The 12,645-nt window shown below is 46.3% G+C and overlaps 1 protein-coding gene across 1 annotated transcript in view; it reads right to left on the bottom strand.

Annotated features, from left to right (window-relative positions):
- edem3 (ER degradation enhancer, mannosidase alpha-like 3) overlaps positions 1-7,192 on the bottom strand; it is a 37,128-nt gene extending 29,936 nt beyond the window's left edge. Inside the window, exon 1 of the mRNA XM_007895594.2 lies at positions 7,017-7,192. Coding sequence (XP_007893785.1) covers positions 7,017-7,159 — 143 coding nt within the window. The 5' untranslated portion in view covers positions 7,160-7,192. The remainder of the gene's footprint in view (positions 1-7,016) is intronic.
- Positions 7,193-12,645: the final 5,453 nt, after the last annotated feature.

Below are 12,645 nucleotides of genomic sequence, written 5' to 3'. Positions count from 1 at the left end.
GTGCTTAGGATGAAGGCTAATGTGGATCTAACTTCAGCCCATACAGGTCTGCCAATTTCTGGCGACATACATTGCAACAAGAACAAGAAGATTACATTTGTATAGCGCTTTTCGTGTTAGGAAGACGTCCCAAGGCGCTGGACAGTGCACAACATTTCAGACCCGAGCTGGGGTCAGGGGGGTGGCCGATGGCATGGCCGAAAAGGAGGGTCTTGAGACGGGACTTGAAGGAGGCTAAGGAGGGGGCGAGGCGGAGTGATTGGGGGATGGAATTCCAGAGGTTGGGGGCAGAGTGGCTGAAGGCTCTCCCGCCAATGGTGTGTGTATATATATATATACATATAGTATATCGAAAAAAAGCATTGTATAACATTTGGGAATTGTACTAAAAATTTTACTGCATTCTTTAAATTGATCTATACAGGCAAATTTCCTTACTCCACACGCCTCCCTTTACTGAGTAGTAAGTAGGAATCTATTTTTTAGTCGATTGGCGGATCGCTTTCCGGGGGTAATGATCCACTTCCCCCAAACAATTCCCTCAAATATAATTGGTCACTCAATCCATAACTGTTTGTGGAACAATGCTGTGTGCAATTGGCTGCCGTGTTTTGCCCGCAAAATACACAGTCAATCCACTTTACATTATATTCTGTGAAACACTTTGAGACACCTCATCGACATGATAAGGCTCTACAACAAATGCAAGGATAATATTAATATTATAAATGTATCACAAAGTTGAGCAAGGCAATATAGAGCTGGTCTGATCTTATTTTCTGCATCAAATTAATTACGTAACACAAAATCAATAGGGCATTCCCAACAGTGCACAATCAGGATTCCCATAAATGCTCGATGCATTATACAACATAAAAGCTACATTACTGCCTTCCCCCAAATCAAGCTCTCAATCTCTGGCAAAACATCAGGAGAGAGAACAGGTTTTGCCAGTCTCGTGGCCAGAGATGTCAATGTAGTACGGGGAAAGGTTTATCAAAAGAAATGAGAAAACTACTGTGTACCATTTCAAGATTAAAAACAAACTTCGAATACGATTTTCCAAAACTTTTCCAAATTCTCCCATCTCCCGTATTTTTCAAGGATACATGCCTTTTATAGTATTATTTTCTAAAATGAGATGAAATATAATACAAATTGGTGGTTATTCCTCGCTGAAATGTCGCCATAAATTTTTTTTCCAAAGAAATAATAATTCTTGCATATGACATAGTGCTCCTAACATTCTAAGCGTCTCAAAGTGCTTTCCTGTAATTACTGTTGCGTGTATTTGTATACGAACACAGCAGCTGATTTGTCACATAGCAATATCCCTTATACAACCTCTACATCCTGCTCGATAAAGAGCAAACAGGAAAGGCAAATCTGCTTGTCGTTTATACAAATCTAAAGGTGTGCAAGCAAATCTGTGTCCAGTTCCCAAAATAGTTTAAACCAACTTTAAATAGCTTACAGATGCTGTCATCATGTTAATATTAATATTCATTCTGAAAGTTGTAGAAGCAATCTGCTTTGGCCATTTCACTAAATAAGCTTCAAATGTAGTATGGAATTATTTTAACAACCAAATCTGAAAGTCTGAGACCCGAACCCAAGTCTAGTGCTCTATTGACTGAGCTAACTGATCTGTATGGCTCAGTAGCACACCATGTATTGCATTTATCCATTGCGCCAGCAGTATCAATCAAGTAAGTGCATCCTAAAACTGACATTGGTATTGATTCCAATTTACTCATAGCTTCTGCAGGGCATGTCCATTCGTAAACTGGTCGGATTGCCATTCAACAAGATTACATCCTCCAAATCTACAATCATAACCTCCTAACAGCACTGACATTTGTTTCTACCAAATAAACTGCTGAAAATCTAATCCAAAACATCAGGCTGTTTCTTTCGAAATCTCTATTTTATTTGAAATTATATCTTCCGTCCATGTAAAGAATGGAGACCCAATGGGTACAGTACCTACATCAGTGGTCTCCAACTGGTTGATTGCTGCTAGGTGGTACTCTCGCAAGTGACCAAAAAGATAAGAGGTAGGAGTGATAGAACTGCAAAGTTATCGAGTCCAATGTAAAACAAAGTACTTCATGCATCTCAAATGAAAATATAAACTCTACTGTTTAAACTGCAGTAAATATTGTTTTTATTGAGCACGGCGAGACGCCACCTAACAGCAATCGACCGGTTGGAGACCCCTGACCTACATGATGGGAAGCAGCTTTGTGCTCCAAGGTGCCTGTGAAGAAGTTCCCAATCTCATAAAGGGATTCACTGGCAGACCAGGAACAAGCCACTTGGTTGCCCTCCAGGTATACCAACTTTGGGAAGGGGGGGAAAAGGCTTGAAAAAGAAGGGAGAAATATTCAACTTTTTTCCCACAGTGAAGTAAAACTAGTAGAAAGAAAGGGAGGTTACACCAATTAACTCTACAGTGCATTTCAAACTAACCTGCAGGCACCAACTGAAATGTACACGTCAGCCAATTTTTGCAGAAAGACTGATATGATGTGGAAATTAACTAAAAAAAGTCGATTTGGGCCAATATTCAAATTATGGTACCCAAGTCAATACAAGGTGTATAATAAAACTATTTATGCAAAGTGCAATGTATACATTGGAATCGATGACTTGATAAGGCGCTTTATCAAATGCAAGAATTATTATCTTGCACACAGCATAATGTATATGCTTATCTTGCACATGGCATAATATATACATGGGTTTTGTGCATAGCAGGGATTTGGTCATGATACCAGCTGTTAGATGGACAGACATTCATGGCAGTTAACAATGCGAGATTGAACCAAATAGAACTTCATTGATACTGGTTCCAAGTTGAAGCTACATTGGTTTATGCAACTGTTTATAATGATAAATCAAAGTTAGATTAGGGGTGATTCAATCTCCTTTTCCCATTTATAATAAAATTAAATAAAGAGGTACTTGCGTCTACAAATACAGTCAATGCACTTTACAGTAAATCCTGTGAAACATCTTGAGAGGTTTTGATGACACAAGGAGTTACACTAATAATACTTGGATATTTTATAGTCTTATCACATTGTGAAAATGTCTCAAAGCGCTTCACAGGATATACTGTAAAGTGGACTGACTGTATTTTGTGGGCAACCATGTGCAGTGATAGTGGAAGTAAAGTAATACGTGCATTTGATGTAGCTCACAAATGCATAATTGTGAGCTACATCAGATGGGACATATTGTTGAACTTACTGAGTCAGGATCTGGAAACATAAATAGCACCATTCAGCCCACATTGTACCAATTCCATTTTTAACTTCCACTGACTTGCCACTAAACCTATCATTTTCCCCAATGAACCAGAATTTAATGAATGATCTGGACCAGTCACCAGCCCATAAATTAACCTGAATAATACCTAGCTTAATTTCCTCATGTTACGCTCGTGACCCGGTTTTCCATCAAATACATTTTTCCCCTTAATAATGTCACTGGGTCTTAATAAACATACAGTCCATCTTAAAAATGTAATACACACAAGAGAAATAATCATTGTAATTTGGGACAATAGACCTCAGTCCTAACTGTGCAATAAATCATGCTAATAAAACATTCATCCCCAAAAGCAATTTTGCATTGCATCCCTGCACGTGCCTCCATAAAAAATACATTAATGCTGCATTTACCTTCAGCTCAGTGACAAAGCTGCGCGCTAAATGAGGTGACAATACACCTTTAGAGGTGAGATTTTCACATTGCTGGAAGCAATAATCTTGATGTATCTATTTTCTTCTGATCACAGGGGCCAAGCTATCTCTATCCAAGTAGTTTGGCCACATACTTTCACATCACTGCCTGCGATGGACCCACTATGTGATTGGGATGAACTCCACAGCTCTGGCAGCCTGAGATCCTAACTCCTAACTATCTCTAGTTGAAATGCCTCTGTCCCAAAATAAAATAAAGTTTGCACAGCCCAGCATAATGTAATGCATGCTCAGAAGCAGAAGTGACAGCTGCTAAGTCTCAAAAAACGCGAGTGCCTAGAATTCTTTATCTTTGTTCAGTTGCTTATGCTTGGGGGCGGCCTCTTTGGGGCTGTGCTGGAAGAATGTCAGAATTTAGTTCATCCTCTGTACTGGTCTCAGTAGGCTAGTTCCTGAGTTTAGTTGGTTAAGTAGTATCCTAGCAGTATCCAGCAGCATCCTAACGCCCACTCTGGGGTGCCTCGTTTTCACTCTTGCCAATCCGGGCCTAATACTCTCCGAAATGAGGTAAGCACAGTGCACCCATCCAGGGATTGTGCATTCCATTCAAGGCACAGGGAAATTTCTATGCATAGATGGCATATGTATGTGGAAATTTCAATCTGGTTTGTATACTGTTAAGCACAGTGATGAATTTCTCTATGTGTCAGACACCCAGTTGACCAACGACAAACCTTTGCTCAGTTATTTGACAAAGATTAACCAAAAGATTGACTTATTATTACCCAGCACTACCATGCACTTGTTTCACACAGCTTCACTGTTAAACTCAGCTTGCTACATAATATATTTTTTCTGTATGAAAGTTCCAAAGACACTTTACAAGCAATTAAACATTTTAAATACACAGAGTACTTATTCTGAAGATTTTCTTTTTTTTAGCTAAGATCAAGGAAAGGTAGTGTGCTTGCACAGTTGCACTACAGACATCCTTTCTTCATCTCATGTTCTTTCTTGTCAATCACAGGGCCAGAAACCAGGTGCAAAGGAGCAGGTGTCAGAGCCTCACATCTGCCCAAGTCAGATCAGTGAAGTACAACTATCCATATAACTATTGTGTTTGGTGTCACAGTTCAGAAAAGAGGGGGAAAAGATCTGAAACCAACGATGCAAATGTTCAAACTGTCACAGATATTACATCCAAAATGACTAAAATCTTTCCACAGCAAGGGAATTGGTTCTGTTTAATTCCCCAATGTACAACAACAACTTGGATTTATATAGCGCCCTCCATGCCAGATGGCGTCTCAGAGCGCTTTACAAAGGCGTGGTTGAAAAGAAAGGTCTTCAGCCGAGACCTGAAAATAGGAAGAGAGGGGACGAGGCGAAGGGAGTGAGGAAGGGAGTTCCAGAGCCTCGGGGCGTAGTGGTTGCAGGCTCGGCTGCCAAGGGTGGAGCGGAGGATTCAGGGGACAGACCCGGTGAAGCGAAGGCAATGGGCACTGTTGTGAGGAGAGAGGAGGTCAGGGAGGTAGGGGGGTGCAGAGGAGTGGAGGGATTTGAAGACAAGGGTGCAGATCTTGAAATCGATCTTCTCTGGGACAGGCAGCCAGTGCAGTCTGGCAAAGACTGCGGTTAATGGGGAGCGGAGTTTGAATGTAACAACAATGTAATAACATTCCTTCAGTCCCTATAACTTTACAGCAACTAACTAGTTATTTTAATCTCTACAGCATCACAATGAGTTTACTCATCCAATCCCCATCAAGCTCTGAGTTTAACCAGCTAGTATACTTGTTAAGCATCTGGGTTTTGACAAGTGCATGTGGATCCAAGATTAACATCATAATAATCTTTGCATTTAACAAAATGTCTTAAAGCACTTCGGCATAAGTGTAGTAACTGTGGACGAACACAGTAGCCACTTTGCATACAGCCACGTCTCAGCCATGAAGTGAATAATCAGTTTTATCAGGAGGGCTTTTGGCCAGGATTCTGTTCTGTTTTTGAATAATGCCATAAGATCTTTTACGTCCATCTCAACAGGCAAACATAGCCTCAAATACAAAATCAATTAATTAAAAAAAAATTAAAAAGCTGTTTGTGCCATAATTGGTTCTTAATGCAGATTTTGAAAAAAAACATATTGTACTAATCAATGAATGTAGTATATATACATTATATATATATATACTACTCCAACACCCTCCTCGCTGGTCTCCCATCCATAAAATCCAACTTATTCAGAACTCTGCCGCCCGCATTCTCCTTACCCTCGTATTCAAGTCCCTGCACTCCTCTGCACCCCCCCTACCTCTCTGACCTCCTCTCTCCTCAAAACAGTACCCGTTGCCTTCGTTCCTCCGGGTCTGGCCTCCTCCTTGTCCCCTCAGTCCTCCGCTCCACCCTCAGCGGCCATGCCTTCAGCCACTATGCCCCGAGGCTCTGGAAATGCCTTCCTCACTCCCTTCGTCTCGCTCCCATCCTTCCCATTTTCAGGTCTCTGCTGAAGACCTTTCTTTTCGACTGTGCCTTTGGTCACCTTCCCCCCCCTCCCCCTGGCTCGGTCCCGGGATCCGAAACTGTAAAGCACTCTGAGACGCCGTCCAGAGTGGAGGACGCTATATAAGCCCAAGTTGTTGTTGTTATATATATATATTACATATAAGAAAAACACAATTAGGGAACTGTCAAAACCACAGAGTCTGTTACACAATCCAAAGTATATTTGCTGCCTCTAACTCAGTACTCAACCAAGAAATATAAATCAGGCCAAGTAAATAACCCCTTCTCTTCTTCCCAGCCCACTCACGACACGTGTTTGCCTACCAAACACACAGTCACTACACTTTACAGTATATCCTGTAAAGTTATGACAATCCTTGCATTTGCGATGTGCCTGATCACATCGTCGAAACGTCTCAAAGCGCTTTACAGGATTTACTGTAAAGTGAATGGACTGCATATTTCTCGGGCGAAATCCAGCAGCGCCCCACGAACAGTCGTGGATTGCGGGCGGCGGTGGTGGTCGGGAGGGGAGGGGGGAAATGATTGGTTTTCTTTTATTTGGAAGGAATCATCACCTCCGGAAAGTACTTGGGAGGACGTTCTTCCCGGTGCGAAAGGCGCTATATACCAAATGTAAGGATCACTACGGTGATGATTATGATTATGATTACGATTATTATGATTATTCCACAGAAAGTAGTGGACGTTGGGGCACATCCCCGAAGTGAACGTTAATGACAAGTCCCATTGAGGGTGAAGCCCTCCGGGTTTCAGCGCAGCGGAACAGTGAGCTCTCACCTGAGTTTGCGTTTCTCCTCGGCCCCCATCGCCTCGGTTGGGGCCGTCGCCGCCGTCCCGAGCCACAGGCAGGACACGGTGACCAGCAGCAACCACCTCGGCAGGGAAGAGGCAGAGGCTGCGGACTTCTTCGTGCACCTCATCGGGGCCGGGGCCGGGGCACACAGCCAGACACACAGCTAAGAGGGAGAGAGGGAGGGAGGGAGAGGGAGAGGGAGAAACAGGAGCAGAGACAGACAGAGAGAGACAGACAGAGAGAGAGAGAGAGGAGAGGATGGGAGGGAAGAAAAAATAAAAAGAAAACGATAAACTCTCCGGGAAGACGTCCCATTCACCCGAGGCTGGAAACTAGTGTAATGTCACCAGCCGCCCGGCCCACCTCTTCCTGGCAGCCGCCATCTTTCGGTGACGCTAAACAACTGACGCTGACAAGGCCCTTGGTCCCGCCCCCCCGCCACCCGCTCCACGCCACCCGCTCTCCGATTGGCCGACTGACTCGCGTCGCCTCCGCTTTTGGGTGGAGAAACGCCTCCCCTGTCAATCGATCAATCACCTCCATCGTCCCGCCCCCCTCGGCTCCTCCTCCGCCTCGGGTCGCGCCGCTCCGACTGGTTCCCGCCCCCCGCCTCCGTGGCAGCCGCCGCTCCTGTGTGGTCATTGCCGCTGTCAATCATGTGACGCGCGCCACTGTCCGCTGGTCGCCGATGATTGGCTGCTGCTTGGAAAAAGACGTGGGTTACCTCAGCTTGAGGGAGGTCGCGAGAGCAGAGCTGGGGAAACCCAGCCACAGCTGTCAATCAACAGGACTGGAGGCGGGACCCAGCCACAGCTGTCAATCAACAGGACTGGAGGCGGGACCCAGCAACAGCTGTCAATCAACAGGACTGGAGACGGGACCCAGCCAGAGCTGTCAATCAACAGGACTGGAGGCGGGACCCAGCCACAGCTGTCAATCAACAGGACTGGAGGCGGGATCCAGCAACAGCTGTCAATCAACAGGACTGGAGGCGGGACCCAGCCAGAGCTGTCAATCAACAGGACGGGAGGTGGGACACAGCCACAGCTGTCAATCAACAGGACGGGAGGTGGGACACAGCCAGAGCTGTCAATTAATATGACTGGAGGTGGGACCCAGCCAGAGCTGTCAATCAGCAGGACTGGAGGCGGGAACCAGCCAGAGCTGTCAATCAACAGGATTGGAGGCGGGACCCAGCCAGAGCTGTCAATCAGCAGGACTAGGGGAGTGACCCAGCCAGAGCTGTCAATCAGCAGGACAAGGGGAGTGACCCAGGCAGAGCTGTCAATCAGCAGGACTAGGGGAGTGACCCAGCCAGAGCTGTCAATCAGCAGGACAAGGGGAGTGACCCAGCCAGAGTTGTCAATCAACATGACTGAAGGCGGGACCCAGCCATAGCTGTCAATCAACAGGACTGGAGGCGGGACCCAGCCACAGCTGTCAATCAGCAGGACTAGGGCAGTGACCCAGCCAGAGCTGTCAATCAACAGGACAAGGGGTGTGACCCAGGCAGAGCTGTCAATCAGCAGGACGGGAGGCGGGACCCAGCCAGAGCTGTCAATCAACAGGACTGGAGGCGGGACCCAGCCAGAGCTGTCAATCAGCAGGACTAGGGCAGTGACCCAGCCAGAGCTGTCAATCAACAGGACGGGAGGCGGGACCCCGCCAGAGCTGTCAATCAGTAGGACTAGGGGAGTGACCCAGTCAGAACTGTCAATCAGCAGGACTAGGGGAGTGACCCAGTCAGAACTGTCAATCAGCAGGACTAGGGGAGTGACCCAGTCAGAGCTGTCAATCAACAGGACTGGAGGCGGGACCCAGCCACAGCTGTCAATCAACAGGACTGAAGGTGGGACCCAGCCAGAGCTGTCAATCAACAGGACTGGAGGCGGGACCCAGCCACAGCTGTCAATCAACATGACTGAAGGTGGGACCCAGCCAGAGCTGTCAATCAACATGACTGAAGGTGGGACCCAGCCAGAGCTGTCAATCAGCAGGACTGGGGGAGTGACCCAGTCAGAACTGTCAATCAGCAGGACTAGGGGAGTGACCCAGTCAGAGCTGTCAATCAACAGGACTGAAGGTGGGACCCAGCCAGAGCTGTCAATCAGCAGGACTAGGGGAGTGACCCAGCCAGAGCTGTCAATCAGTAGGACTAGGGGAGTGACCCAGTCAGAACTGTCAATCAGCAGGACTAGGGGAGTGACCCAGTCAGAACTGTCAATCAGCAGGACTAGGGGAGTGACCCAGTCAGAGCTGTCAATCAACAGGACTGGAGGCGGGACCCAGCCACAGCTGTCAATCAACATGACTGAAGGTGGGACCCAGCCATTGCTGTCAATCAATAGGACTGGAGGCGGGACACAGCCACAGCTGTCAATCAACAGGACGGGAGGTGGGACCCAGTCAGAGCTGTCAATCAATATGACTGGAGGTGGGACCCAGCCACAGCTGTCAATCAACATGACTGAAGGTGGGACCCAGCCAGAGCTGTCAATCAATATGACTGGAGGTGGGACCCAGCCACAGCTGTCAATCAACAGGACTGGAGGCGGGACCCAGCCAGAGCTGTCAATCAACAGGACTGGATGCGGGACCCAGCCACAGCTGTCAATCAACAGGACGGGAGGTGGGACCCAGCGAGAGCTGTCAATCAATAGGACTGGAGGCGGGACTCAGCCACAGCTGTCAATCAACAGGACTGGAGGCGGAACCCAGCGAGAGCTGTCAATCAATAGGACTGGAGGCGGGACTCAGCCACAGCTGTCAATCAACAGGACTGGAGGCGGAACCCAGCCAGAGCTGTCAATCAGCAGGACTGGAGGCGGGACCCAGCCAGAGCTGTCAATCAACATGACTGAAGGTGGGACCCAACCAGAGCTGTCAATCAACAGGACGGGAGGTGGGACCCAGTCAGAGCTGTCAATCAATTTGACTGGAGGTGGGACCCAGCCAGAGCTGTCAATCAACATGACTGAAGGTGGGACCCAGCCAGAGCTGTCAATCAGCAGGACTAGGGGCGTGACCCAGCCAGAGGTGTCAATCAGCAGGACTGGAGGCGGGACCCAGCCACAGCTGTCAATCAACAGGACGGGAGGTGGGACCCAGCGAGAGCTGTCAATCAATAGGACTGGAGGCGGGACCCAGCCACAGCTGTCAATCAACAGGACTGGAAGCGGGATCCAGCCAGAACTGTCAATCAGCGGGACTGGAGGCGGGACCCAGCCACAGCTGTCAATCAGCAGGACTGTGGGAGTGACCCAGTCAGAGCTGTCAATCAGCAGGACTGGGGGAGTGACCCAGTCAGAGCTGTCAATCAGCAGGACTGGGGGAGTGACCCAGTCAGAGGTGTCAATCAACAGGACTGGAGGCGGGACCCAGCCAGAGCTGTCAATCAATAGGACTGTAGGCGGGACCCAGCCAGAGCTCAATCAGCAGGACTGGGGGAGTGACCCAGTCAGAGATGTCCCTAAGAAGAACAGGCAAACAAACTTTTTCAACCCAGGAATCTGTGGCTGTAAAGTTTAGTGACTGTATTTGTGTACCAGTGTCGCTGCGCATTTGGGTGCAGCAGTGACCATATTCTAATAAATACTTAGAATATTACTTATATTACTAATATACTTATATTATTATTATAAATAATAATAATAATCCTTGCATTTGATGTAGCGCTTTCATCCTCGTGGGTATGAACGTGTGAACGGCATCAGGCTTAGAAAAGGAGGGTAACTTTATTGAATAGTGCATGGGGTTTAAACAAATACAAAATCTAGTGCTAATCTGAATCAGTGTAGGGAACATAGTCTATAGCTTTGTGATTGAGTAATCTAATCAGCAACAACTTGTATTGTAATGATTGTTACTAAACCAGGCACAAAAAAAACTCTTATTTTAGCTTTTTAATGGTGAAATTTAACTGTGACGTTAAACATATTCAGAATGAAAACTGGTGTTGGTTATTGACAGTAATGAATGATTACTGATGATGATGATCAGAAATACATTTATTTACTGACTTGTGTCTCTTCAGATTGTAAATGGTGAGTGTGATTGGAAAGGGGTGGGCAGTAATGGGACAATAGATAGATGAAGGGGGCTCAGTGACGTTAATAGTGGTAAGATTATCCAGGAATTTATTGATGTCTCCCTTTGTTGGCTATTCTGTGTACGAAGCAAATATAAAATTGTATTGAGATTTAAAAATAATAAAGTACTGTAGGTGTGTGTGTGTCTCTCTCTCTCTGAGAATGTGCGTCTCTGTGTCTGTGAGTGTGCGCGTGTCTCTTTGTGTCTCTTGAGTATGTGTGTGTCTCTCTCTGTGTCTGTCTGTATGTGTCTCTCTCTGGGTCTCTGTCTCTGTGCGGTGCTGGGCCCTGAAAGGCAGGAGGTGGTGAGCTCCTGTAGCCCACTGCATGTCTCCACGCACCCCCCACCCCCCCTCCAACCTAAGTGGACCACCCACTTTTTATTAAAGAAGAAATTAATACAAATGTTTTGCAACAATCTAACACGTGTTATTTCCTCATGTTTAGTTTTGATGAATAAAGTGATAAAATGTGGGTTGGCAGTAAAATGTACCTCAACAGCACCAACCACCTGTGCAATTTTAGGCAAATATTTTCACACTTTTCTAACGGCTCAGGTCACATTTTCTTACAACACATCTCACACTTGGCTGACGCTGAAGGCCAAGGAGGACCAGACTGCAACCAAATTGTGACAGTTCTTACTTTGGCCATTAGATGGCGAAATTGAGCTATAAAAGTTAGAAGAAGAGGCCAAGTTCTGCCATAAACAGTGTACTGTACTTCACACTTTCATACGTCAGGGTCAGCTGAAGGAATTGCAACCCATTTGACCTCATCCTTCTTCAGTCTGGCTTAGATACTCTGAAGGACGGTGAAGGGTTTCCACATTTGTCAGGCTCCCAGCTGACAAAAAGCAAAAATGAAACACACTGTCCCTCCCGGCTCTCTGAAGGTAGAACCACAGCAGCAGAAATACATCGTGGGACCATATTAAATGTGCTTTCTTACTAGAAGCATGCGTGAGCGCATCCCTTTGTGCCGCTTTTATGTTGAGGTGAGGAAACACTGGCATCTCATTGCTGGAAACTCTGGTATTAAAGTGTTCTGCTGCATCAACCCATCACCATTTATATCAAAATGAAGCTGCTGTGTTGTTGCATAGTTGCAAAGCAACAACAACAATTTAGCAACAACAAGTTGCATTTATATAGTGCCCTTCACGTTGAGAGGGCATGAGAAAGTGCATCATGCTGCTGATTGAGCTCCCAAGCTCAGGATGGGGGAAAGAAAGAGAGAATCAAAGAATGGCCAAAAGTGCAGTTGTGAGATCAGTGAAATTCATGTGCATTCAAGCTGTGAGTCTTGGAATTCAGTTCTGCCTAAAGGGATGGGAATCTGTGAAAGTGAACTCAGCAAATTCAATCCTGCAACTACGCACCACAAGTTGGGCCATTGCTGTGCTCAAATTGGCTGCTGCATTTGCCAACAATATATACAGTCACTATACTTCACAGCGAATCCTGTGAAGCACTTCGAGACACCATCCTAAAGTGAAAGGTGCTATAGTAAGTGCAAGCATTAT

Source organism: Callorhinchus milii, unplaced genomic scaffold (assembly GCF_018977255.1).
Source record: "Callorhinchus milii isolate IMCB2004 unplaced genomic scaffold, IMCB_Cmil_1.0 Scaffold5, whole genome shotgun sequence".
Taxonomy (NCBI): Eukaryota; Metazoa; Chordata; class Chondrichthyes; order Chimaeriformes; family Callorhinchidae; genus Callorhinchus; species Callorhinchus milii.
This window is presented reverse-complemented; position numbering and strand designations above follow the sequence as displayed.